At 38.8% G+C, this 23,970-nt stretch overlaps 1 protein-coding gene across 1 annotated transcript in view; it reads left to right on the top strand.

The window, feature by feature from the left end:
* Positions 1 to 1,597: 1,597 nt before the first annotated feature.
* LOC134872356 (polypeptide N-acetylgalactosaminyltransferase 10-like) overlaps positions 1,598 to 23,970 on the top strand; it is a 50,173-nt gene continuing 27,800 nt past the window's right edge. The window contains exons 1-4 of the mRNA XM_063895630.1: positions 1,598 to 1,835; positions 12,169 to 12,271; positions 14,366 to 14,504; positions 17,429 to 17,595. Of these exons, the coding sequence (XP_063751700.1) occupies positions 1,677 to 1,835; positions 12,169 to 12,271; positions 14,366 to 14,504; positions 17,429 to 17,595 (568 nt within the window). The 5' untranslated portion in view covers positions 1,598 to 1,676. The remainder of the gene's footprint in view (positions 1,836 to 12,168; positions 12,272 to 14,365; positions 14,505 to 17,428; positions 17,596 to 23,970) is intronic.

The following is a 23,970-nucleotide window of genomic DNA, read 5'->3' as shown; positions in this document are numbered from 1 at the left end:
GTGTAAGACAGTTTAAATGAGTGAATGTAAGACTCATTTTGATCACAAAGGGGAGATTTATATTGGTGCATATTCAGCAAATGCTACATTTTGTAATAAGCAATCATATCAATACATTTATAAAGGGTAATTTATAGTGAATTATTTCAATGAATTACAAAAGTTCCTTCAGAAATGTGTATTTCACTGGAGTGTTATATATAAAGTCATTTGTGTGAGAAACCGGTGCACATTTTTGCAATGCTTTAGCCCCTATAGCATGATGTTCACTAAGGTGGATCCCCTAACTCATGACTCTTCAGAAATGAATGGAAATCATTGGCTACCGGGATGGTATATAATGACACCAATGAAAAAAGGTCAACAGTAATAATCCTCAGAATGAAGGGGATGCCATGAGATTGGTGCTCTTCTGAGCTGATTAGATACAGCTCTCCAAGCAGGAAGCACCGCCTGAGGCCAGAAACCTGGAGACTGATACTGTTTCTCCTTCTCTTTATCATCTCAAATTTTTTTCACTTTTGTGTCAAACCTGCTGCATTGACAATGAATAGTTTTATTTTGTTCAAAATGATGTATAATATCATAAAACGTGCAATTATTATAGACATATAAAGCAAGATAGTCATGAGCCTGAATATTTATTTACCTGATTTGTTTATTATCTTTACATAATTAGTATCACAACAGCTGGACAAACATGTCAGAGTTTCAGGTTAAGCAAGCACTAAATTCAACAAAGCTTGTTAAACGTAATCCAGTGAATGACCATCGGTCTTCTTCCAAAATATTACATCAAGCTTGATGGAGAGAATTAGAAAAAAATCACAGGAAGTTAAGTGCTGTGCCTTCAAAATAAAAGCATGAATTATGTCATTCCCAGCAGAGGGGAATAGGGAAGTCGGTCTGCAGATCAACTTTAACCAACATACTTTTTAAAGTTACACTTTGAAATTCAAAATTTCAAATGTATAGAAATGTATGACATAGAAATAGAGTGATATTATGAAATAAACAGAAAATAAAATGTGTTGAAAATTATATCTCAATTGGATTGTTCTGACACCTGCATTTAGCTACAGACCACACCTCTTATTGAAAGAGTTATCAACAAAGTTATACAACAAGTATACCAGTTCCAGCTGTACTTAGCTTTATGCACTGTTTTAAATTTTGATCTGTTACTTGGGGCGATTTTTGGTATTTTCTTAGTTTTAAACCTCTTATTTTACATTTTATTTGAACTACCCTGACTGAATATTATACCCCTGGTGAGATTTGGTCGATTGGGATGTTTGGCTCCATTTAGGAATGCATGTCATGAGCATGTTGTGAGTTTTCTTTGTCAAACTGGATCTGTAACCTCCAAAGTGTCATCCTGTTATTTAGACGTTTTCCATATACGTTGTTTTTACAGGGAACAAAAAAACTACTGCTTGTGTAATTATATTTGAGGATTGATTTGAATTGGCCAAAGCAATTGATGAGTCTTATGGGATTTTACTGTGAAAGTTCTGACAGGAACTTGCGTCCTGTAGGGTATTTAGACTAGCTTGAAAGCAGTTCGTACCCCCAGTCAGTCAGACTCAGAGGGAAAGTTGTCTCTGCTCGGGAAGCAGGCAGTCGGGGCTTGCTAGTTTCTACCGCCGGTGCTTCACACGCTTTCTCCCGGAGAAATGAGGCGGAAGGAGAAGAGGCTGCTGCAGTTCGCTGGACTGCTCATAGCGGCTCTACTTTTCCTCTCCAACGTCGGGCTGTGGTCTTTGTACCGGGACCGAGTGTTCGACAACTCGCCCAGCACAGTGGACGGTCCGGGCGGCATTCCCCAGATACAGGTTAGCAAATATCGGTTATAATACTCCTCATGTTTTGCATCACAAACTTGGATCCTGAAAGACACAAGTGCCCCACATTTGTCTTGTGTCGTTTTTTCGGTGTGTACTCATTTTTCGGAACTCTGACAATCTAAAAGAACAACAAACACAAATGCGACTTTAGAAACGATACTGACTTACAGAAACCAGTTTGGACAAATTCAGATGGTTAGGAGGTGGCGTATACGGGGCCGATTCAGCACCATGGTGAGCGCCTTTGCATTCAAGCGATGTTCAGGATCAGATCCATGGAGAGCGCCGATACTTGGTTTTATAAAACTGCAGTCATAAAGCATGGAATGCCCATATTAATCCACACTATTTAACCGATTATTAGACTGCTTAAGGTTTTATGCTAGACTGACTTAAAGACAAACAAAGCTAAGGGCATAGAATGGCAAGACGTTACGCACTTATCCCATGTAAAGTATTTGGTGCTGTCAATTTTATTGGCTTTAGATTTCATTTAGTGATTTTGTTTTAATTGATGTTACTGTCTTCCATCAAATGGTCTGTAGCTGTTGATATCAGGAGCAAGCAAACTTGCAACTGGGTATTTGGTCCTCTGATAAATGTGTTAAGGTTTCAACCACTAATAGGGATTTTATACCTTTGCGAGACAGGTTAGTTGTACATAACTGACAAAAGATTTTAGCTGTAGGAATTCCAACATGACATAATAGATCCATACGAAACAGGAGCCTCGTTTGCTGTTCTCCCTCTTTTGACAAGCGTTCCTGGAAATAGTCTTCGCTTTTACTGGGAAAATCTTAAATACTTTGACTTCAGTTTACTCTTCTAATAAACTTTCTACTAAGAGAGTGTTCAGTCATTTATCCCCAAACCGTTATATATTGTAAATATGTAATGTATTGCTGTTGTAAAACTAATCTTAGTTGCACTGTGATGTGGATCACATTTAATTTGACATTTGAGAACATTTTGCATTGATTGCCTTCGATATCCCACATGATTTCAACAACAGTGCGGCTATTTATTTATGTATCTTAACATCTATTTTGCATTGAAGCAGGGTTTTATTGTAAATACTCTCAGGGAGTGAGATCATATTTATATTTGTTCTGTTAAAATGATAGTCCTATAGACTCAATATGTTGACATTTCTGCACTCAAAAAGGGAGTAAAGAAAAAGGGAACAAGTGTTGTCTTGAGGAGTTGATTAATCTGTTTTTTCCCCCATGGTTGTTAAACATATAATGGAAGTCGCAGCACAATCCTTGTAAGTTGTCAATCATGTCAGGGAAGGTTGTCGGCATGTGATGTTGTTATAGAGCAAGAAAGCTGCAGATGGAGGAAGTCAACCCAAGAAGTCAGTTATTCGGGAGAAGGTGCTGCGGGTCGTCCAATAATTGCATGGTTGGCTGATCCCTGGCTCCTCTTCTCTTTTCCGCATGTCAAAGTGTCCTTGGAGCCAGACACTGAACCCTGATCCTCCAACACCTCGTACAATTACAGGTGTGTGAGTGTGTGTGAACATAAGACACATACTCTGCACAGAAGCTTGTGTGTTTACTTTTGCATTGCAAGGCATTTATAAATGTTGTTGTCTTCCACGATGGGTATCTGATTTTAAAATGATGTGTTGTCCTGGAGGACAACTGAATAAAAAATGTTGACATTTAATTTGGAAACTTATAATAATTGGTTTACACAGGAGTTTTTTGAAGTCTTGTCGCTCAGGATTAAATTGCCTTTGATGACTTTGACGACTTTGTGTTAATGACTCTACCTCAGTACAAACGATGTACAGAAAGCCGTGAGTAATAGTGATTACACCTAATGCGATTGGTTCGATGTTTGCCTCGGGTGAAAAGCTGGGAAATACACTGCTTAAGCTGCCTGACTCGCATCAGAAAACACTTTGATTTTAAGTTGCTAATGTACACTTTTTTTTACACTGCTGGAAACTGACTGCAAGCATTTTTCTTCTGTTCTGCTTTTTATTCTTGCAAACTTTAAAAGCAGTTGAACAAAGGACAAATGATTAAAAAGGAAGGAACAATAAGTGTGTTTGTTTCCTCTGCTTGAGTGCTCCCTATGGGCTGTTATGGTTTCACTGAGGTGGATAAAAATCAATACCCTTATCCCATTCAACATTTTCCACATACGTCTTGTTCGAGACAGTTGAAGCCAGTATTCCCCCCCTTGTTGGTTCCTGTCTGCTTCACTTGTAGACGGCAGTGCTTAAACCATCAGATTAAGATCAGAGCGTATTACATATAAACAGAGTGGGATAGATAAAATAGAATATATTGTTTTTCACTTTGGGAAAAGACAACATTTTCAAGTAGAATGCACTATTTTATTTGCACCTTGCTTCGCTGTTTGTCCTTGAACATTTAAGTTAAAGTATATTTTATTTTGTAGATTATTTCTGACTCATTCAAGGAAATCTACAACAATATTATAAGCTTTGATTTACATTAGGTACATTGGATCTCCATGGTGACACCCAGTCATCCCAAAAAGGTGTAGTAATATCCAAACATCCATTGAATCTTCTCAAACCAGTTCTGCAGCTAAGATTATTTTGACCCATTACCCATATGCTCCCTACGTTCAGTTTCTCCATCATTTTCATTTGAAGCTTGACCAAACTTTTAATACATGTATTGAGGTAGGGAAAATGATTTGAAAATGGCTGCTGACTTCCGTAAAGAACCAAGCTTGAGGTTTCTCAGAGCCATCTTTTAAAGCCTTCAGTTGTAACCTCACTTGAGGTTGGAGAGAGCCCCCTTTGTCTGATACAAAGCTGTCCTGCTGAACTATTACAGTGGAAAACGGCTTCGAACCATTTTCATCTGACCTACTTGTTACAGAGATGTGTTATGTGGATTAATCAGAATTAGAAACACACTTTTAGCCCACATTGGTCAAAATCAATCGTTGTTTGCCTTGACGAAGGCACGTTTGCACGCCACATTTTCCTTTTCTTAGCCCCATGTTGACCAAAGTCCTGATCCGAAGCAACAATCAGAGACAATTCACTCATGTGTTGTCTGATTCTGCAGACAGACACATCAGAGTGGGATGATACTGCTTCTGCCTATGTTGTGAGTAAGAGCTTAATGTGTTGCTCTAAAAACATGCTGTTAAAAATGTAAATTTTGTGGCGGCTTTCATCACTGAAGCAGACTCGAATGAAAACATCAAGATAATTTATTTCCCAATACAAACAGACAAATGTGAGGTCAAACTGTAAGAACCTTATCTTGTGCATTCGAAACATCGGTAGCCTCTTCAGTTTCTATGTAAAATTGTGTGCCATTTATGTTTATCCAAAGTACTTATATTGTGCTCATTCTTAGTTAACAATTCTTAATTTCAGATCATTAGATAAACATTATAATACATATTTTTTTCCAGTGCGGCCAATAGTTCCACTCATTTCTTATCACTGGTCCTTTTAATGGCATGGTTCAGTTTTTTCCTCTGCTGTTAATTCCCCTGCCTTCCCTCTCCATCAGACACGATAATAAGGAGCTTATTTGAACAGCTCAGATTGTTTTGGTCTGGAGCCAGTGGAGGCGGTGATCCCAGCCGAACCAACACAGTAGTAAATTACCAGTGATTCCCTCCAGCATGTCCATCACCAACATGCTTAAAGCACCATAATGTGTTTTTTTTAAAGTTCCTTTGTTGGCAAATCAAAATCATGTTTTTTAAATGTTTTTTCTCCCTCCCTAAGGGTCTGTTCTTCCAAAATACAAAAAAAACAAACACATTTTATAACATTCTGAGTAGAGTCTGGCCACACAGATAATTCGGTTTCACGTGCCAAGGTTTTGAAAAGATGCATCTCTGAAAAATCCTTAGCCCCTGCACTACATTAGAGGAAAATTACATTGCGTTTGTTACCATCCAATATTGCAACCTAACTTCCACACACTCCATTTTTAAGTTTATTGATAGAAAGCACTCCTAATGAAAACTGTTCACATGGACACATACATTGTGGCAGCAAGCAGGGCAGCAAACAAATGACATAATTGGGTTGCAAGCATAAGCTACTCGAGCTTATATGGCTGGCCAGCTAACACTTTACACAAGTCGAGCCCCTCTTGAATCGTCCTGACAAGCAACATTTTTGCCTGAAAGTACCTTGAAACAAAAACCAATCTCCTGTAGCATTGAATTTGATGAGCGAGTTTATCAATGTTGTATGAACTAACAGCAGTGTTTTAAAGTTGAAATTCTGTGTTCAAATTCAGACACAGTATCTGCAAAGTTCCCATCTGTATCCACCAGTGTTTTTTTATGAACATCCTGTGCATCTAAAGCTGTTTGAAAGAATCTCTGCCATAAGCAGGTGATAGCAGGACTGCTTTTTGCAGGAGGATTTCTTTTGTGTACTGTTTTATAAAGTCTAATTCCCTATTGTAATAGTGAGGTACTTTCATTATACAGTATGTTCACATACACAGCTGACTGTACAGTTTATCTATTCACATAGTGTGTACCTCTTACTTTACCTGTACCTGCTTTTCCTTTTGCTGTTTGTTTACTATATGTGCATGTTTACACAGATACGAACCGACACAAAGCCTGCAGGCTGCTCTCAACAAGTGTCACTCGCAACGTTGAAACATGATTGCTCGATTTGCTCCCTTTCCCAATTTTCCAAAAGTCCTCTGTTTATCCGTCTATCAATTTAACCTGAAAACCAATCTGCAGTTTGTGTCTCTGGCTAAAAATTGTAATAATGCTAATACATATCAAGCAGAATGCAGCGTTGTACTAGAACATGTATGTTATTTTTCCTATTTAATAATGAGGGATTTCTCTCCATTCAGTTATTGTTTGATAAAGAAGTGAGAGCCTACATCTGGATTTTGCCTTAAGAGAAACAGCAGGTGGTCCATACATTTTGTAAGACCAGTGTTCACATCTGAATCTATCAATATCCAAGCAAGAGGTCTGAGGGCTCTATGAGTCCTGGCCTCTATGTGGTCCTCTCCCTGCCCTATCCGTCTCAGCGGGATTCTGGGTAATGACTCCTTTTGGGATATAACAGACCCAGCAGTGGCCTCTCTGAGTTTCTCTTTGAGGGGGTGTGGAGTGTCTCACTGCAGGGGCCTCCGCCTGGAGGTCCTCTGTCTCAAGCTCATGTCTGACTCAGACAGCAGTATCTCTCAGCACTCAAGTGGGATGATAATGTGGCTCCGTGTCTGTTTTTAGCCACTGATATGACTTGTTACTTGTGTGACTCCCTCTTGCCAGGCCTCTTACTGAACCAAAGCAGGAGTAGGTCAGTTAGTGCACGCGGAAGTTTGGTGTTCTAAGAAAAAGCTAACAGGGGATTTGTGAGCTTCCAGCACAGATTGACTTGCCTGTGGAGTGGCTGAAGGTGGAGGAGGAGGAGCAGAGGGTGAGGTGAAATAGGAGACACAGGTAATTGTGTCTCTGGGGGTTGAAGCTGATCTGCCTGTGATCTGACAGAACAGGAAGGGGGAGAAAAAAGAATTGAAAAGCTTCCCCTTCCCAATCTGAGCTTCTGTTGGCTCTACGCAGGAGGAGAGGAAACAGAAAAGAGAAGTATTGACCCAAGGTGGTCTGATTCATCCTCCTCAGAGAACAAATGGGCAGCTCTGTTCTTATCAGACTTTCTGCACGGCTGGTAATACCAGCTTCTCCCCCACACCAAACAAAGGAAGTCCAATAGTAAGTCCTCTATCGCTCCTTGTTCACTCCTCGTCTTTGTTCAGCACAACAGACCTGAAAGCAGATGAAAACCAGCAAAGCGTTGTCTGTTCAAAGTGGGTGCAAAGTAACAATGCCTTGCAATGGTGCAACAACTTGTTTTGTGGCCAATGGTCTTGAGCCAATAGCTTCAATCAAATAGTTTATGTAAAACTTTTTAAATTTATTTTTATTTCAACAACCCTCGGTTTTCTTACTACAAGTTAAATGTCACAATGATACCTAAACGTGAAGTTTCATGACTGCATTAGGGCAGGCAGCAATGGGGATGAAAAACACACCTCAGCAACTAAATTAACTATGCAGAACCAAACATTAAGTCTGTCCAAAGGATGCAACAGAAATTGCTTAAAAATACCAGTGCGGAATTTAGAAAAAGTCTCACCAAGATGTTTTCAAACTGAGAAGACATAAAGCATTTGCATAGCAACCACAGCATGTGATACAAACCCGACATTTTAACTTCTTGGGTTTCACTTTTTCTTGCTTTAATAGAAAGCTCAACAGGTACAAGTGAGAGCTCAGAGGTTTCTGGTCTTTTGTTATTTTGCTGTCACCCACAGGAGAATCAGTTTTCCCTTGTGCCGCAATACATCCAGTGAAAAATAAGCCAATGCCAGAAAGCATGATGAGGTACAGCATTTCTGTTCATTGTTTTTGAAATGCTGAAGACCTTTTCAACTCTAGGCAGGTGCAACATGTGTGACATTTTCAGAATTCAGTGGGGGGTGGCACCATAAGCAGGAATGACGTGAAGTAGAACAATAAAGGCTAAAATACAATCAAAGCATACAATGAAGTGCATCTGCAGTTTAGTGATATATATGGCAGATTTACCACCTAAAATACTTTAAACAGTAAAATCAAGCAGGCTGGAGGTTATCTGCTGCAAATGCAACTGATGAATACATACAGAATTACTGTTTGGATGAACTATTACACAGCTATCTACCTACCTTTAGCTAGCTACCTTTGCGACCAGTTTTTTTGTTACTGTCATAACTCATTTACCTTTTGGTCTCACCAGAAGAAAGGCCAGTGTGTTAAGCTTGCTGCATAGCGCTATAGAGAAAAACATAACTGCAGTGTTTAACTATAGTAGAGCCTTTTAACTATGCCTCTGTGCACGGACGTACACACGCACACATCACATACATTAGGAATCCTTAAAGTGGAACTCAAGGTTTATCTCCACCCAGGGACAGATACTGTGTTTGTAAGCAGCAAACACTAGATGAATAAATGAATAGACCAACAAAATGCTACACGAGAGTTAATGAAGGTGAAATTGACCTATGTCCTCCTCATCCTCTTTTGTTCTCTCTCTTTTTCCTGTTAGCTTTAATGTTTTGCTTGACAAAGTCCTTTCCATGGCTGCCTGTCTTTTATCTAACACAGTGCTTTGTAATTAATGATTGAATGGTTGATGGATAAAACATTGGCTGCATGGTTTCTGGTGTAGCTCCTGTCATGCCCTTTTAGCAAGTTTGTGTTGCACCTTGAATATTGATGGAGTAAAAAAGTGCCCACAGCAGAAAAACAAAAAAAGCTTAAAAAATAGTTTGTGGCAGCATGAAGCCCCGTCTCAGTAATGATGGCCATTAGGGCGTTAGTAGCATAGCACACAGCAGGAAGGCAAATGAAGCAACACAAGGAGTAGAATATAGATGACTGTATTTATTTCTTTATTTATTTTTTACAATGCCAGTGCCTCTCACACCAGTTTTTATGAGGTAAGCATTGGTTTTGCGGTTGTTACTGCACAATACAGACCCCCTGCAGTGTAGATTCACTTCTTTATTTGAAATCCAACCCACCTGCCTCGCCGGCTGAATTTGATCTTTTTCAGGTGTTGGAATGGATGGAAGGGTCAGGCAACCCATGGGGGTTTTGTTTAGTGAGATGGCAGCAGGTGAGCGACTGTGATACAAAAGAGAAATGATGGCTAGACTTGCTTGTAGGTTTGCCTGCATGTTTTTGACAATACGTGGACTGCCTAAAAAAATAACTGCAATAACTGATTGGCCTCTAGGGAGCAGAACAAACATTAAAACAAGAAAACGGAAACAATGTGAACTTCACAGCACTGTGTAATTGGGTAATATGATTGAGTCATGTTTGTATGCAGTGGATGAATGTAACTCAAATATTTGCTGTCCTATGAGCTCGGATTTGGTCTCCACCAACTCCTGTTCAACCTCCACTATCCATCCACTTCCACTGTATACCTTCTTCTATCCAATATAATTGTTGTTTGCAGGCTGCAAACAACAATTGCAGCCATATCTGTACACAGCTTCTTCACTTTATAATTTTTTTCTATTATACATGACTGTTAATGTCATTTTGAGCAGACTGTATAAGTTACAAAGAAAAGAAGGGTATTGTTAGGTCACAGTGATCTTTGAAATTCTACCGTTCCATCATATTCTACACAGGTCAACTTAAGATAGATCAATTAGATTTTTTTTCAAAATTTGTGGCGTTTCTGCCCCTTACAAGAAATGATCAGACGGATATATCTGGAAATGCCACGTCTCCAATCATGGTTAGAGGAGGAATAAACTTATCTAGCTCTATAGCTTCTCGATGTTCACTATCGGTTTGGTGATGGGCAGGTAGCGTACAGTGTGTTTTAATAGCTTTTAAGATCTGTGCTAAAAACATCACCTTTTTGTCCATTGACCTCATAGTATGTGTACAATTCAAGCTTTGTTTCTTTGGCAATGTATTTTACCTCGCACGACTGTTGAACTTCAATGAAATAATGTGTTTCGTCCAATTCTAAGGGACTGACTACTTTAATATGAAACCAGTGTGACCCCATATGTTGAAACTGTGATTGCGTATATTGCACTTCATTGTATGGTTTTGTATGCAGTATTTGTTTGACAATTACAATCTGTCAACCTCAAGAGTAAAGAAGCTCCCTTGTGCATTGCATTAGTGGCATGCATAATATCGGTACAATTCAAAACAAACCTAATACCATTGGAATAAGATAAATGTAATAGAAAACAAATGGGCCTCTATGTCGGGAAGGAAATGAGTGTTCCACTAGAATGCTGGGTTAATGTTGGGTCCAGTTCCATTTCCTGTCTATTGGTATGGAGTGATTAAGAGAGTTTTTTTCCTGGGAGTGAGATTCCCTGGTGGTTTGTTCTTGGCAAAGTCCTCTATGGGTTGTGTCAAAATCATTTCTTTCTAGTAAGAAATGCACAGATGCATGAAATATAAAGCAACAAGAGGAAAAATTGATGACATTGTGGGACAAGTATCCTGATCTTTTACTTGTTAAAGAACAAAACTAAGCAGAGCAGAAACAGGAACTGATGACAACCTCAGACTTACATTTTAACCCACATATTGCAGACACACATCAATGTTAAATAAGCCTCTATGATGATCCTCAATTTGAGTTTGCAGAATGGCAGTTTTGGCTGTTCCAGTTCACTGACCTCGTCCTACAAATCAATCAGAATTCACCACATCGCTTACACCATCAATCATAATAATTTGCAACTAATTATTCTGAGCTAATTAAGAGGTGGCACTCAACAACCGAGATGCTGACTTTCCACAAATTGAATTAAACTTAAATGGCTGTGGTGTTGAAGCACTTTAATTTAAATTCATTCACTGGCTCATTAAATAGGGCCTGTCTGTCAGTCAAATCAATCGCTGCCTCTCAAACTCAGCTGTTGCTAAGAGCAATTTCATGTTTCTAGCATGTAATTACATTTGCATCACTTGAATATGTACAGATGCAGTTATATATATATGTGTCAAGTAGAAAAGTGCACTTAGTAGTCTCTGAGGGTGAGAGTGCAGTGCATTGTCCAGCTGGGACAGCAGTGGAGCATTTTAGGAACAAAATGTAGGTTGTAGGTTTCAATTGAATCCTGAAATAGTGTTATCCCCTTATAGTGTTAACCACAACTTGTCCACAGCACAGCTATGACAAACGTTTGACTGACAGCCAGGAGGAGGGTTTAATATAAATAAATTATGTTTCTCTACGTGTGTGTGTGTGTGTGTGTGTGTGTGTGTGTGTGTGTGTGTGTGTGTGTGTGTGTGTGTGTGTGTGTGTGTGTGTGTGTGTGTGTGTGTGTGTGTGTGTGTGTTTGTTTATATGTGTGTGATTTTCAACAGTAAATAAGCTGTACATTTTTGTTTTAGGCATTTGACTGCACCAACTAAAAGGTTCAAGAGATTGTTATGTATCACATTTTGATTAAGATGTCTTCCTGTATGCCCTGGATGACAAAGACAACACTTCTTTCTCCTTTGCTTCAGCTGAAATCAGTATGTATTTTATAGGCACACTTAAGTTTGCAAGGACAGATGTTAAGAAACCTTCGATTCAAAAGCAGATCATCTTGAGTTCTACTTCAATTAATCACGGTCTCATAAATGGCGCTCGTGCTCTTTTGGAAGAAACTCTTAATTTCCAGTTAATGAGATGAAGAGCTTTTGTGTGATCCATCAGTCCATGGTTGATATATTTTCCCACACTGCAGCCCAAAAGAAGAGGTTTTATTGGTTTGTATTTTTTCTCCCTCTTGCCTTGTAGGGGTTGAACCAGATGAGAAAGGTTGCTGAGGTGGGAATTGATGGTGTGCGGCGGACAGACTGGCATGACTACGAAGCGATGATGAGAGATGCTGCTCGCTCAGGTAGGTCCGAACTCTGTGCTGACGCTGCTGTTTAGTTTGGACTTGTTTTGTTGAGAACATCTGCTGTGTTTCAGAGCAAGCACACACACACACACACACACACACACACACACACACACACACACACACACACGCACACGCACACGCACACACACACACACACACACACACACACACACACACACACATAATGCAACACTGTTTTTGCAGCAGTCTTTTCTTTTCCCTTTTTCTTTTTTCGTCTCTGAGTCAGTGGGAATCAAGGCTGTAAATACAGTTCTGAGTTCACAATCAAACACAGTTAATCTTCTAAAATAAGCATTGATCCAGCCTAAGACCTTGAGTGGGAAACATACCTTTGCCTCTTTGTTACAAATGCCACAGATTTAATTTCCCTTTATATGGTATTAGGTGGTACTTAAGAAGCAGCATTTCTGAGAGTGCCAAGTTGGTTAAGACAATAATATCTTTATTTAGGCTTTATGTAGGCGTGAAAGGCACATCAAGAGACAAAAGAGTTGTAAAGCACCTTAAAAATACACTTGACATATGAGAGGAAATACGATTAATAACTTGCAGTTTAAGTTCTTTAACTTCTTGCACGGACATGGTCTCCTGGATGATCAGTAGAAAAGATTAAAGGGGCCGTTTAATGCTTTTGGGGATTTCCCTTCCCTGTAGTGTACAGGTTCTCTGCTGCAATACGGATGTGTTTTGAATTCACTACCAAGTGTCACATCCAATTGAACAAGAAACACTCATTCTCAAGATGAATACATCTTTATTATATTGTCTTAGAGCCTCTGTTTCATTGAAGTCACTTAATCACGATTGACTTGTTAAGAGTAGTTTTGTTTTTCTACTTTTTTAATTTGACATTTTTGAGGAGTATGAAGTATGAATGTGAGGAACAGATTGTGGTTGAATATTTCAGCATAACAAGGCACATGGGGAGCCTGAGTTTGAATGTCTTAGCTGCAAGGAGAGGCAGACGTACAAAAAGATAGAGCAAGTGTACGTCTCAATACCCAAACTTTACATGCCGTTAGCTAAGTCTGAAAGTTTTTTTGGTGTGCATCGCGCTGAAAAAACTTTGAACACATCTGGAACTCAAGTTAAAAAACATCCTAAATAACATAATTATCAACATTTTTCTCAGGGTACATGTTTGCATAAGGAGTAATAGAAAAAAAACTATTTAAGTGATCTATGTAACAAGGTTATTATGCAGGGAAAAGCACAATGTTAAGTAGAAGTGTTTATCTCCAAAATGAGCCATTAAAGTGAGCAGTTATTTTCCACAGTTATTACCTTCAGGAATGCAGACCGATCATTTATGCCTAATGGAACAAGGCAGCTCACTTTAATTTGATGCTTTCCCCTGACTATAGATTAGCCTCCATGCATGCGTCTTTGTGTGTTTGTGTGGAGTGCATTGATGAGTGGCTAATGAAACATGCAGCACGGCGTAATTTGATGCACTCCTGAAGTGAGCTCAGATTTGAAAACGTTCGAGTGGAGAAGGGTTGTTGGGGAGTGATTAATGACATGCGTGTGTGTACATGTCTAACTAAGTGTTATTTACTGTGTATATTAAAATTCTTTACATCATGGATTTGTATGGACTTTATTAGTCTGGACCTCACATGATAAGTTGATTAATGAATTACTCAATGGACTGAAAACTTGTTCCTATATATTTTATTGATTTGTCATTTTGCCTCGGAATCAGAATATTTTGCTGCTGTTCTTGGTCATTAATGACAGTAAAATGTCTATTATGGAATTGGGAACCTTCTTTTTTTACTATCATTTGGAGGTATTTTGCCAATATAGCTAGTTTCTCTTTTAAAATAAAGATTGTGCCTCAATAGACCTAGACTTTGAAGGTTCAGCATGCTTTAAAGATTGTGTAAAACAGATACAATGTTTAGTAAATAATGAAATGCATCCAAAATTGTAGGTATGGTATCCATACCTTTCAATTTAACATACGTTTGAGGTTGTCTCTCACTCCAAATGCATGTGTCTAGGATGCTTTATGGAGAGTTTTTCTGTTTAACTGACCTATACATATGTATGTTTTTGATGCAGGTAACGGTGAACAGGGGAAGCCGTTTCCTCTGACAGAAACTGACCGGGTCGACCAGGCCTACAGGGAGAACGGTTTCAATATTTACATCAGCGACCGGATTTCCCTCAATCGCTCTGTCCCTGACATCCGCCATCCAAAGTGAGTCCTGTATGAGTGTTTTAAGTGTGTGTGTGTGTATGCATTCCCATAAATGTATCAAAGCACTATTAAAACACATAAAGGAGCGTGCAATGTACAGTCGACAATGAATGCAAGTGTATCAGCTTGATGGCTCTGAAGTGAATACTGACATCATTTAAAATATGGCTTTGATTACCTGATGGTGTGATATCGATGTGTTGGGTTTTTTTATATACAGTATACATGTGACTTTATTCAGTAAAATAGGGACGTTTTTGTGAGTTCTTGAGATTTGTCTGTGTATTCATCTTTATGGGAACAGCAGGTGGTGGAGAGAATGTTTGGCGCAGTAAAGGATTACTGCAGGGGCTCTGCTGCATCAGCAAATAGTGAAAAAGAAAGGAAATTATTTGAGAAGTTTGGGATTTTTGAAGCCAGAATCTATTCAGACACCTGTGAATCATGTGCTCCAATTCAGTCCCATGGCATTGAGGAAGGCCTAAATCACAGTGTTTTCCTTTTCCTGATAAGGATTATCACCTGGCTGTGACCATTCCCTTTCTTTCATGTGGAAAGCTGCTCTGAGAGCTTCCACTCTGACAGTTTCCCCACAAAGACAGAACGTTTTTTCGTTTCATTTCATTTCAGTGTTTAGAAATTAGGTTTTCCTAGACTCTTGCTGTAACTTTCTGTGCTGGTAGGCACTCTAGGATAAATACCACACATCATTTTTTGTGTTGTACCGGCTTGTAATTTAGTTCAAAAGCTGACTGATAAAAACAGTATGCATTAAGAGAATGTTCATCCTGGTTTTATGGTGGTTAAGTGTCTTATTTATTTCAGTCATTTTGAAAACGCATACATGCACATCTTTTTGGGCAAGTATAAGTCAAGTTGCACATTTGGACAACAAGATGTGTTTCAGGTCTCTTAATGCTGGTCATTGCAATGAAACAGCATTCCCTAACATTTTCAAAGCTATTATTAGAGTTATTTATATTTAACCACGATCAAGTCTGTTGAGTTAATCTATTTTACAACAGAAGGTCTTTCTGCACACATTTCTAAGATTTAAGGAGGCTCAGTCATCAATATTTTTGCTGTTACGTCTCAAGTCAAACCAAGTGTTCTGATCATGTCTCAACTAAGTCAAGTCTTTCTCTACAGTCATTATCTGTGCAAGTGTTTATGTGACAACTGCTATAATCAAGAGTCCTGCTTCAGCCTGTTATTGAATAATTTGCATGTAAATGGTGTTAGGACTGATGTGGCCCTTGTGGTTGCTCACACTTCTCACTCTACTGCGACCAATGACATGGACACACCTGCTCTACCCACCGAAGGATGGCTCCCCCCCCGTCCCCCAGATTCCTTCATCCGGTGTGCCCTGCAGGCGTCTACCTCTTGTTGATTGGCATGTTGTCGGTGCCTCAGAGGCAGCAAGTCCCAGACCTGCGAGTGACACATTCGATTTCTGCACGCTGACAAGATTCAATTGAAGCACACACACATTCAAAACCACAGTCAAGCACACACACACACACACACACACACACACACACACACACACACACACACACACACACACACACACACACACACACACACACACACACACACACACACACACACACACACACACACACACACACTCTCTGTCCCCTGTGGAATTGGACAGGGTTTGTTAAGAGTCACCAGCCTGCTGCCTGCCTATCACTCCCCCCTGCCTTTCGCCCAGCGTTCATATTTGAATGAATAACACGCACGGCAATGTTCAACATGGACATTGATCGACTGACACAGTTCACTACACACGCTCTCTCTCTCTCTCTCCGTCAGCGAGGGGCCATAACTCTTTTTCCATGATTAGCTCCTTTGCAGGGGTCCCGCCGCTCGCAACAATCAGCGTGTACAAGGTGATCGCTGTAACCTGTCATCCGAGCACATGTTAACAACTACGGCAACCGATACCCGCTGTATGTGCTGCAAATAATAAAATAAAAGCTGCTTCTTATAACAGCGGCCTCAATGCATAGGCTGCACGGAGCTCAATTGGACTGACTTTATTCAAGGTTGTTGCGTCTTTTATCCACCTAATGACTATTAGTATTATATATTATTAACCTTGCCCAAGGAGGTTATAGTTATAGCTTTTTTTTTCCTAGTTGTTGCATTGTCTTTCAACAGGATTGAAAAAAAAACAGCGACCCTATTTTCATAAAACTTTGTCGATGGGTGTAACATGGACTGAAGAAGAACCCATCACATTTTGGAGCATATCAGAAACACAGGGCAGACACACAAATGATACATTTGTCAAAAAAAATTTGCGCATTCACCAATAACACACATTTTTTGTTATCTATCATCTATTACTGCTGTCCAACAGAAGGCGTATTTATCCAATGTGGTTGTATCCATATAAAGCAATCTTTTATTTTGCTGCTGTTTTTAAGATTGTGATTATCTCTCTTGTGTTATTATATTTTTATTATCTACATTATTTTGTGCAACACAACAAGATACAATTTGGTACCAAAACCCAAAAGTGTTTCAGTTATAGAATCAATTGGGCTCTTTCGTTACCATGCTTTTTAATTATCTCTTTAAGAGGCGAGCAAATCCCATTTTCACTGTAATAGCAAATGATAGAAAAATAGATCGAATAATGCTTTCAGAGAAGATTGCCTGTGGATTTCAGGGAGCTGAGTAGAGCTGCCGTTTATCAGTCTTCTCAAACCGTTCATCTGAGCACTGAATCCATTATGTCACCTCAGTGACCCGAGATCTGCTGAGCAGTTGATTGCAGGATGAGGGTGTGAATGAAGTTGCTTCCTTCCCTTAATAAGGCGGATTAAGAAAAAAGAAGAACGGAGTTGTGAAATGGGCATCCTATATGTATTAATTGTTGTATTTTTTGTATTCACTTTGCCTGTTTGTAGCTGTAAACCAAAGCTGTATGCAGAGAAGCTGCCCAACACCAGCATCATCATCCCATTCCATAATGAAGGCTGGTCATCGCTGCTGAGGACCGTTCACAGCGTGCTAAACCGCTCTCCTCCACAGCTCATCGCAGAGATCATCCTGGTCGACGACTTCAGCGACAAAGGTACAGAGGACACACCCACATCACAGATTACATCTCTTCAGACCAGAAAAAGAGGTTGATTTGTGTCACTTCTTTATTATTCTAACGTGTGTAATGGCAATTTTTGATTCCACACTTTCACACAGGGTTTCATGAGGCCCATGACATGAGTATTTTATTATGGGTAATTGTGTGCAGATACATATTTGTGTTGCTGGATTTAAATAAAACAAATGTTTTTCTATGTGAGACTGAAGATAATGGATCTAGGTGTGACTAAAGATTAAATATGATTCAGTGAAACAATGGAAAAGATAACGCTGGGTTTCCATCAGGGACTTCTGAACACTTTTCTCATTATGTTCAATTCGATGAATGCGATAAGTGAGATGTATTAACCTTAAAGCACTATAAAGACAATACGCTGACAGAAGAACAGTGGTATCTTACTGTCAATTGAGTGGATCTGAGGCAACCAAAGGCCTCCATGTGTAGCATTGGTTCATTGTCCAGTTTCTAGTCAGGAGGATCTCATGTGTATTCCTGACAGTGCTGACAGGTTAGATTATTCTAAATCTATCAGGGGGCTGAGAGAGTTTCCAAGCCGAATAACAGAAGAAAAGTTATTGATCAGCAGCATAGACTCAATAACCACTTAGCCAAGGGCTCCGATGATGGCCTTCAAACCTCCTCTGACTCCTCATGCATTATCAACACTATCTCTTTAACCAATCGGGTTTTAAAACAGTCTCAATCTGTCTGATGTCATTACTCTCAGCCTTACAAAGCCATCCTAATTTGTTCAAGATTTTTTCTCTAGATACAAAAACTATAGATTGATCAGTGGACAATTTGAAATGACTACACTTAATTTGACATGCTGAATCTCTCTTTCTGCAATGTGTAGCTTGTAAAAAAACAAAAACAATTTAAGCTTAATATTCATAATATTATAGATAAGATCTACACTCTGATACCTAGAAATATCTTTCTGAGAACAAATGTCATGGTAGCAGCACTCTAACCCAATACTAATCCAGTGAGTGGTCCAATTATCCAATCAGGTGTAGAAAAGATTTATGTAAAATTATCTTCTGAGCAGGTTACTTTAAATGAGGCATGTTTTAATTAAATGCAAAGTATGCTTTACATACTATTAGGGCTGGCTCTGTTTAGAAACTTCACACTTTATCTGGGAACTAAGTGAGAGTTGTTGCAGCTCCTACCAAAAAAGAACGAGTATCAGTGCAGTATTTACCTGAAAGTATATATTCCAACCACCTTAAGCAACCCATGTATTAAAAATCTGGTACCAAAAGTAGTCATTTCTATGGAAGCCCACTGTTCATGTTAAATTATGTTTTGACATATCTTTCCGCCCTGTAGTGAATCTATTTTATTGAGCGCTCTGACAGTCCACACAATACCCTAGCTTCGACCCAAAGTACATTTAAGCGGCCTTTAAATCTTGCTCTCATCCAAGTGAAAAGAAGAGACTTGGCGGCTCATTTACATTGTACCTGCTTTAGGCTATAATATATAATGCTTCACCACCTGCTTTATATGGTATTCAATCGGCAATCCATGTATTACGTATAGCCACTGAAATGATTTTTTTCCCCATGACCCAGTCTCCTTGAACTAGATTTAGAAAAGAACATAGTCTCATTATTCAGATATGATTCAAGAGCACTTTATTTTAAATTTAAGTGTAGGGTTAGAAGAGGCTCAGGTCCAAGTACCCTACCAAGCATTTTAAGTAGTCTGTATTGTATTGCACTAAGAAGGTAAAGCATATACTGTAGGGTAATTTAGTTATATTGAATTATGTTTCCATGCAAGGGTGTGCTTGTGTGTTTCTCTCTGCATCGTGTGAACCTAACAAAAAACAATTTAGAAATACATATCACAATGTTAGCACTCAATCCAACTTGTTAGACCTTGGGTTAGGACAGTGATTACAGAGCACTCATTTATCCAAATGCAAACTTCTTTAAGCTACAGTAACATTTGTTGATCAACATCTTAAGTAAACTTGGCGAATCACAAGCTGCAGAAATGGCTGGCTAGCTGAATAAAATATGCACGTTAAATGTACTCATTTAGATAACAGATACATGTTTTTACCTAGAAGAGTGTAGTCGTCTGTCTAGCAGAGGACAGTAAGTGGTAATTGAATGATGGCTCCCCATTTATCAAAGGAGTGACACAAAAACGAATTCACATCTTACCAAAAATAAGATGTCTCTACTGCATTGTGTACCACTGTGGTCCACTCTTGTGAGCATGTGTGGTTTTGCTTTTGCTTCTTGTCTGTGGCTTTTTCGGCAGCTCCTTGCAGTAAATATCTAGTTTCCACTGTTGCATAGTTTTTCAATGTCCCTTCACCAGCCCTCTGAAGAAAGTGATTAATTCCTTGTTAATTAGTGCTCTCTGTCACGGTCCCTCGTTGAAGGATGTGTTTACCTCTCGTCTCCTCAGTAATGAGATATTCCGCTGCCTCAGACTCATTTAGAGGTTAACACCTATCAGAGCTCGGAGACCAAACCCTTCCACTGCTTCTCCTGAGTGGTGCGGAAACAAAAAATAGCTAAAGTAGATTTACAACAGATAGTATTATTTGAATATTTGTTAATATTAGTTAATTAGTGATACATACACTAAATCCGTAGACAATTGTCACTGCAAGTAATCTGTTTAATGTTCCACTATATCTCAAATGACTTACTATCAATGTGGAATCATCATATAAGGGGTACCTGCACACGGGAATCACAACTTGCTTCATCCCGGTTTTAATTGGCTAGCGATGAATGTAAAGAACAAGTACCAGTGACTCATATTTATATTATCAGATTCACATCTGTAGAGATATCCTTGTGTAAAAAAGACATATTCCTATCAAATGGTCCCTAAAGATACCACCCTTAAAAGATATCAGCTCTATTTTATATGCTTTCGTTTAGAACTTCCAAACAAATAATTGCTTGACAAACACCCTATAATGTTTCACTTCCAAATACGTGAGAAATTAGGAATCCAAAATCCAACATTATCACTTACCCTCTACCCTCACACGTCCCCCTGGGTGGGGAGTAAACAGTAACTCAGTAGTGTGAAAATAGCCTGAAACATTGGATGCATCTGGGCCCTGTGTTGTTACAATGAAAGGGAGCACATTACACAGATGCAGGAGAGAGATTTAACCTCTGCAGGCCATCTGTTCTTACACTCCCTCTATCTGCCGCTGCTCTTTGATAAGATACAAGTCAGGCTGTAATTAAGGCTTTAGAGAAACAAGGACAAAGTCAACTTTAATCACCTCTTGCTGACCTGCTGGTATTACAATGTTGGAGAGAAGAATCCCGGGCGGATTCTTTGAAGAAAACCATAAATCAATACTAAGCTTTGACACCTTGCATAATAATTTAAGTGCATTACAAAGGCGGAGAGAAAAAGGGATCCATGGAATATGAAGTTTAGAGCTTCAGTTTGGTGCTCAATTTCACATAAATTTACCAAGATGAGGAATTATTTTCTGTGAGAATGTGGAAGAAGCAAGAAGATAAGTGTGTCTGTGCAGTTTCATTTGTGTGTGTAGTTGTGGCTTACTTTACTTTTTTATTCTCTGCCCAAACTGTCTGATTGTCTTACAAATAAAAAAATAATATAAATGGATTTTTAATTGATACACTTAAAATATCTAAATAAACAAAATAATGTGTAACCAGAATCCTTTTCCAAGCTCTTAGCTTTATATCTGAGAACAAAAGGTGGAACAAAACTAAACCAGAGCAGCAGTAAAACGTTTTTTTTTAATCCGACAAAGATCTCTTCAAAATGTTGAATATTAAAATTGAAGGGAGCTTTTAATTGATATGGCTTATCCTGTATTATTCTTAAGCATTGTTGTTTTGTATTGCTTCTTTGATGTCCAAACAACCTGCAAACTGTTTATCTTAGGTCATTCTTACCTTAGCTGGGATAATGCACTATACCTGGAAAACTGTATGATTTATCCTTTGCTTAAATAAACAGAACATATCTGTGAGCACAGATCCTTAAATAAAATATTGACTATTAACACTTTGGTAATTTATTTTTTAAGAGGCAGTGAGGGATAATAAGCTCATTCCCACATGAAAGCTTCTGTAACACAACTATTGGAACATCTAAGTAGAGGAATAGATACAGTTCAAATATGTCAAGCTGCTTTTGGCAAACAAGTGTGTTCGAAATTGTGTAAATTAAAACACACTAAAAATTGTCAAAATTGTAGAAATCTTGAAATCTGGGAAATAGGCGAGTATTTTACTACATGCTTTAGTTTACTGCCTTAGTTTTGAACTAGCTTTCTTAACATAATCTTTTCTTCCTGTTGTATGGGGCTTTATATAGATTTTCTTTTCACTGAGAGATTAAATGAAAGATAAATATTCTTCAGCTGTTCCTGATCTAATTCTCATTCACAAAAGAGAGTCAATCTGTGTGAGTAATTAACATCCCAGCCCACCCAAAGGTACTTGTCCTTTCATAACACACACACATACACACACACACAGACAGGAAGAAACCCTGTCTCAGTTCTGCTGACGCTGAGTAACCTTGCTCTGCTTAACAGCATACAGAGCCTACAGTCATACTAATGTGCTGTTATATTTATAACTTCATTATGCACCACAACTGCTTGTAACAGTTATCCCAAGGCAAATTAACTCATGATGAGGCTATTTTTTTTAACACTGTGGAGTTTGCCTGTAAGGTGAGTGAGATTAAGCTACAGATGTTGTAATTATAAAAATGCAGTTGTATTAATGTAGTCTTTAAAGGATCCCTCTAGTGTTGCTGAAAGTTAGCATCATTTTCCTTATCATAACCCCATCTCTCGCTCTTCTTTATACGGCTAATATGAACAGCTTTTTTCTTCAGTCTAATTTATATCGCTTGTCAGTCAAATTATAATTCAATCCTTTCTCTTTTGTTCCCGCTGTTTATTACCATGATAACCGCCTCCAGTAGAAACACATATCAGAAACAATTCTAGAGTTATTTGCCTCCCAACCATCAATCTAGATGTGTGAGAAACATCATAGCAATCATTGTTTGTTGCTCAAAGAGTTTATACTGTAGTTGCTTCTATAAGGAATGTTTTAGCAATCACCTTAAGATAGATAGATGGATGGATGGATGGATGGATAGATAGATGGATAGATGAATAGATAGATAGATAGATAGATAGATAGATAGATAGATAGATAGATAGATAGATAGATAGATAGATAGATAGATAGATAGATAGATAGATAGATAGATAGATAGATAGATAGATAGATAGATAGATAGAAACATACTTTACAGCAGGGGTGCCCAACGTTGAACCAAGATCTACTTTTAAAGTTGATAGCGTGTCGAGATCTACCTAGCCATATTGAAAGCCATAGCGTAGCCACAATTAATTGCGTATATATATAATAACACAATTTTCAAGTTTTAACAATAATAATACATTTAATTAGAAGTAGTAAGTAAATGTACGTCGTGCAAAGAATAAGCACAAGTAGGCCTAGGACTGGCCCGTAACAACACAACAACATACAATCCAATTAATACAATGCCTAATTCAAGTTGGAAACATGGTTCTCTACCTTAGTGGGACTTCTAGCACTGAAAGGAGGAAGCTAGTCTCTCATAGTCCGGACAGTAGGAGCTGAGTGCCAGCCGTAAGCAGGCCACAAGGTGGTCATCAGTCATGGTGGATCTGTATTTTGACTTAATGATTTTCATATGTGAAAAGGCAGACTCACACAAATATATTGATCCAAAAAGTGCACTCAAAGTCTTTGCAGTTTGTCTGAGGTTGGGGTACTTATCTTTCTGCATTAGATTCCAGAATTGGACATTTGTATCAGGTGAAGCTCTTGATTTGAGCTCAATGCCATTATTTAGTGTGAGGATCTCATTCTCAATAGCACCGCTATCCAGGTTGAAGAGGGATGCCACTTTGGACGTTATACAATCCACATCTATATTTTCCCCAAACAGAGAAAACTGACAACAGGCTCAATGGATGCAAAGTCAGTAAAGCGCCTGTCAAATTCTGACAAGATGCTTTGCACTTGATCATCATAACGTGCACTCTCAAGCTCCGCACAGTCTTTGCCCTGACGCTTAAGTTCTGTGTCCATGTGTGGAAAGTTCCGCAGATCACACTGTTGCAACCTGCTTGATAACAGCTGTAACTTGCTTTTAAAGGTGTTCACGGAGCTGATCATGTTGATGATGTGTTTGTCCTGCAGCTCTAGATTCAAGTTATTGTGCTTGTCAGTCAGATCGGTAAGAAAGGCTAAATCCAAGAGCCACTGACTGTATTTTAGTCAGCATCAGTGGATTCATCGA

This window comes from Eleginops maclovinus, chromosome 11 (genome assembly GCF_036324505.1).
Source record: "Eleginops maclovinus isolate JMC-PN-2008 ecotype Puerto Natales chromosome 11, JC_Emac_rtc_rv5, whole genome shotgun sequence".
In the NCBI taxonomy this organism is placed as follows: Eukaryota; Metazoa; Chordata; class Actinopteri; order Perciformes; family Eleginopidae; genus Eleginops; species Eleginops maclovinus.
The sequence above is the reverse complement of the archived record's forward strand: the minus strand, read 5'-3'. Positions and strand labels throughout refer to the sequence as shown.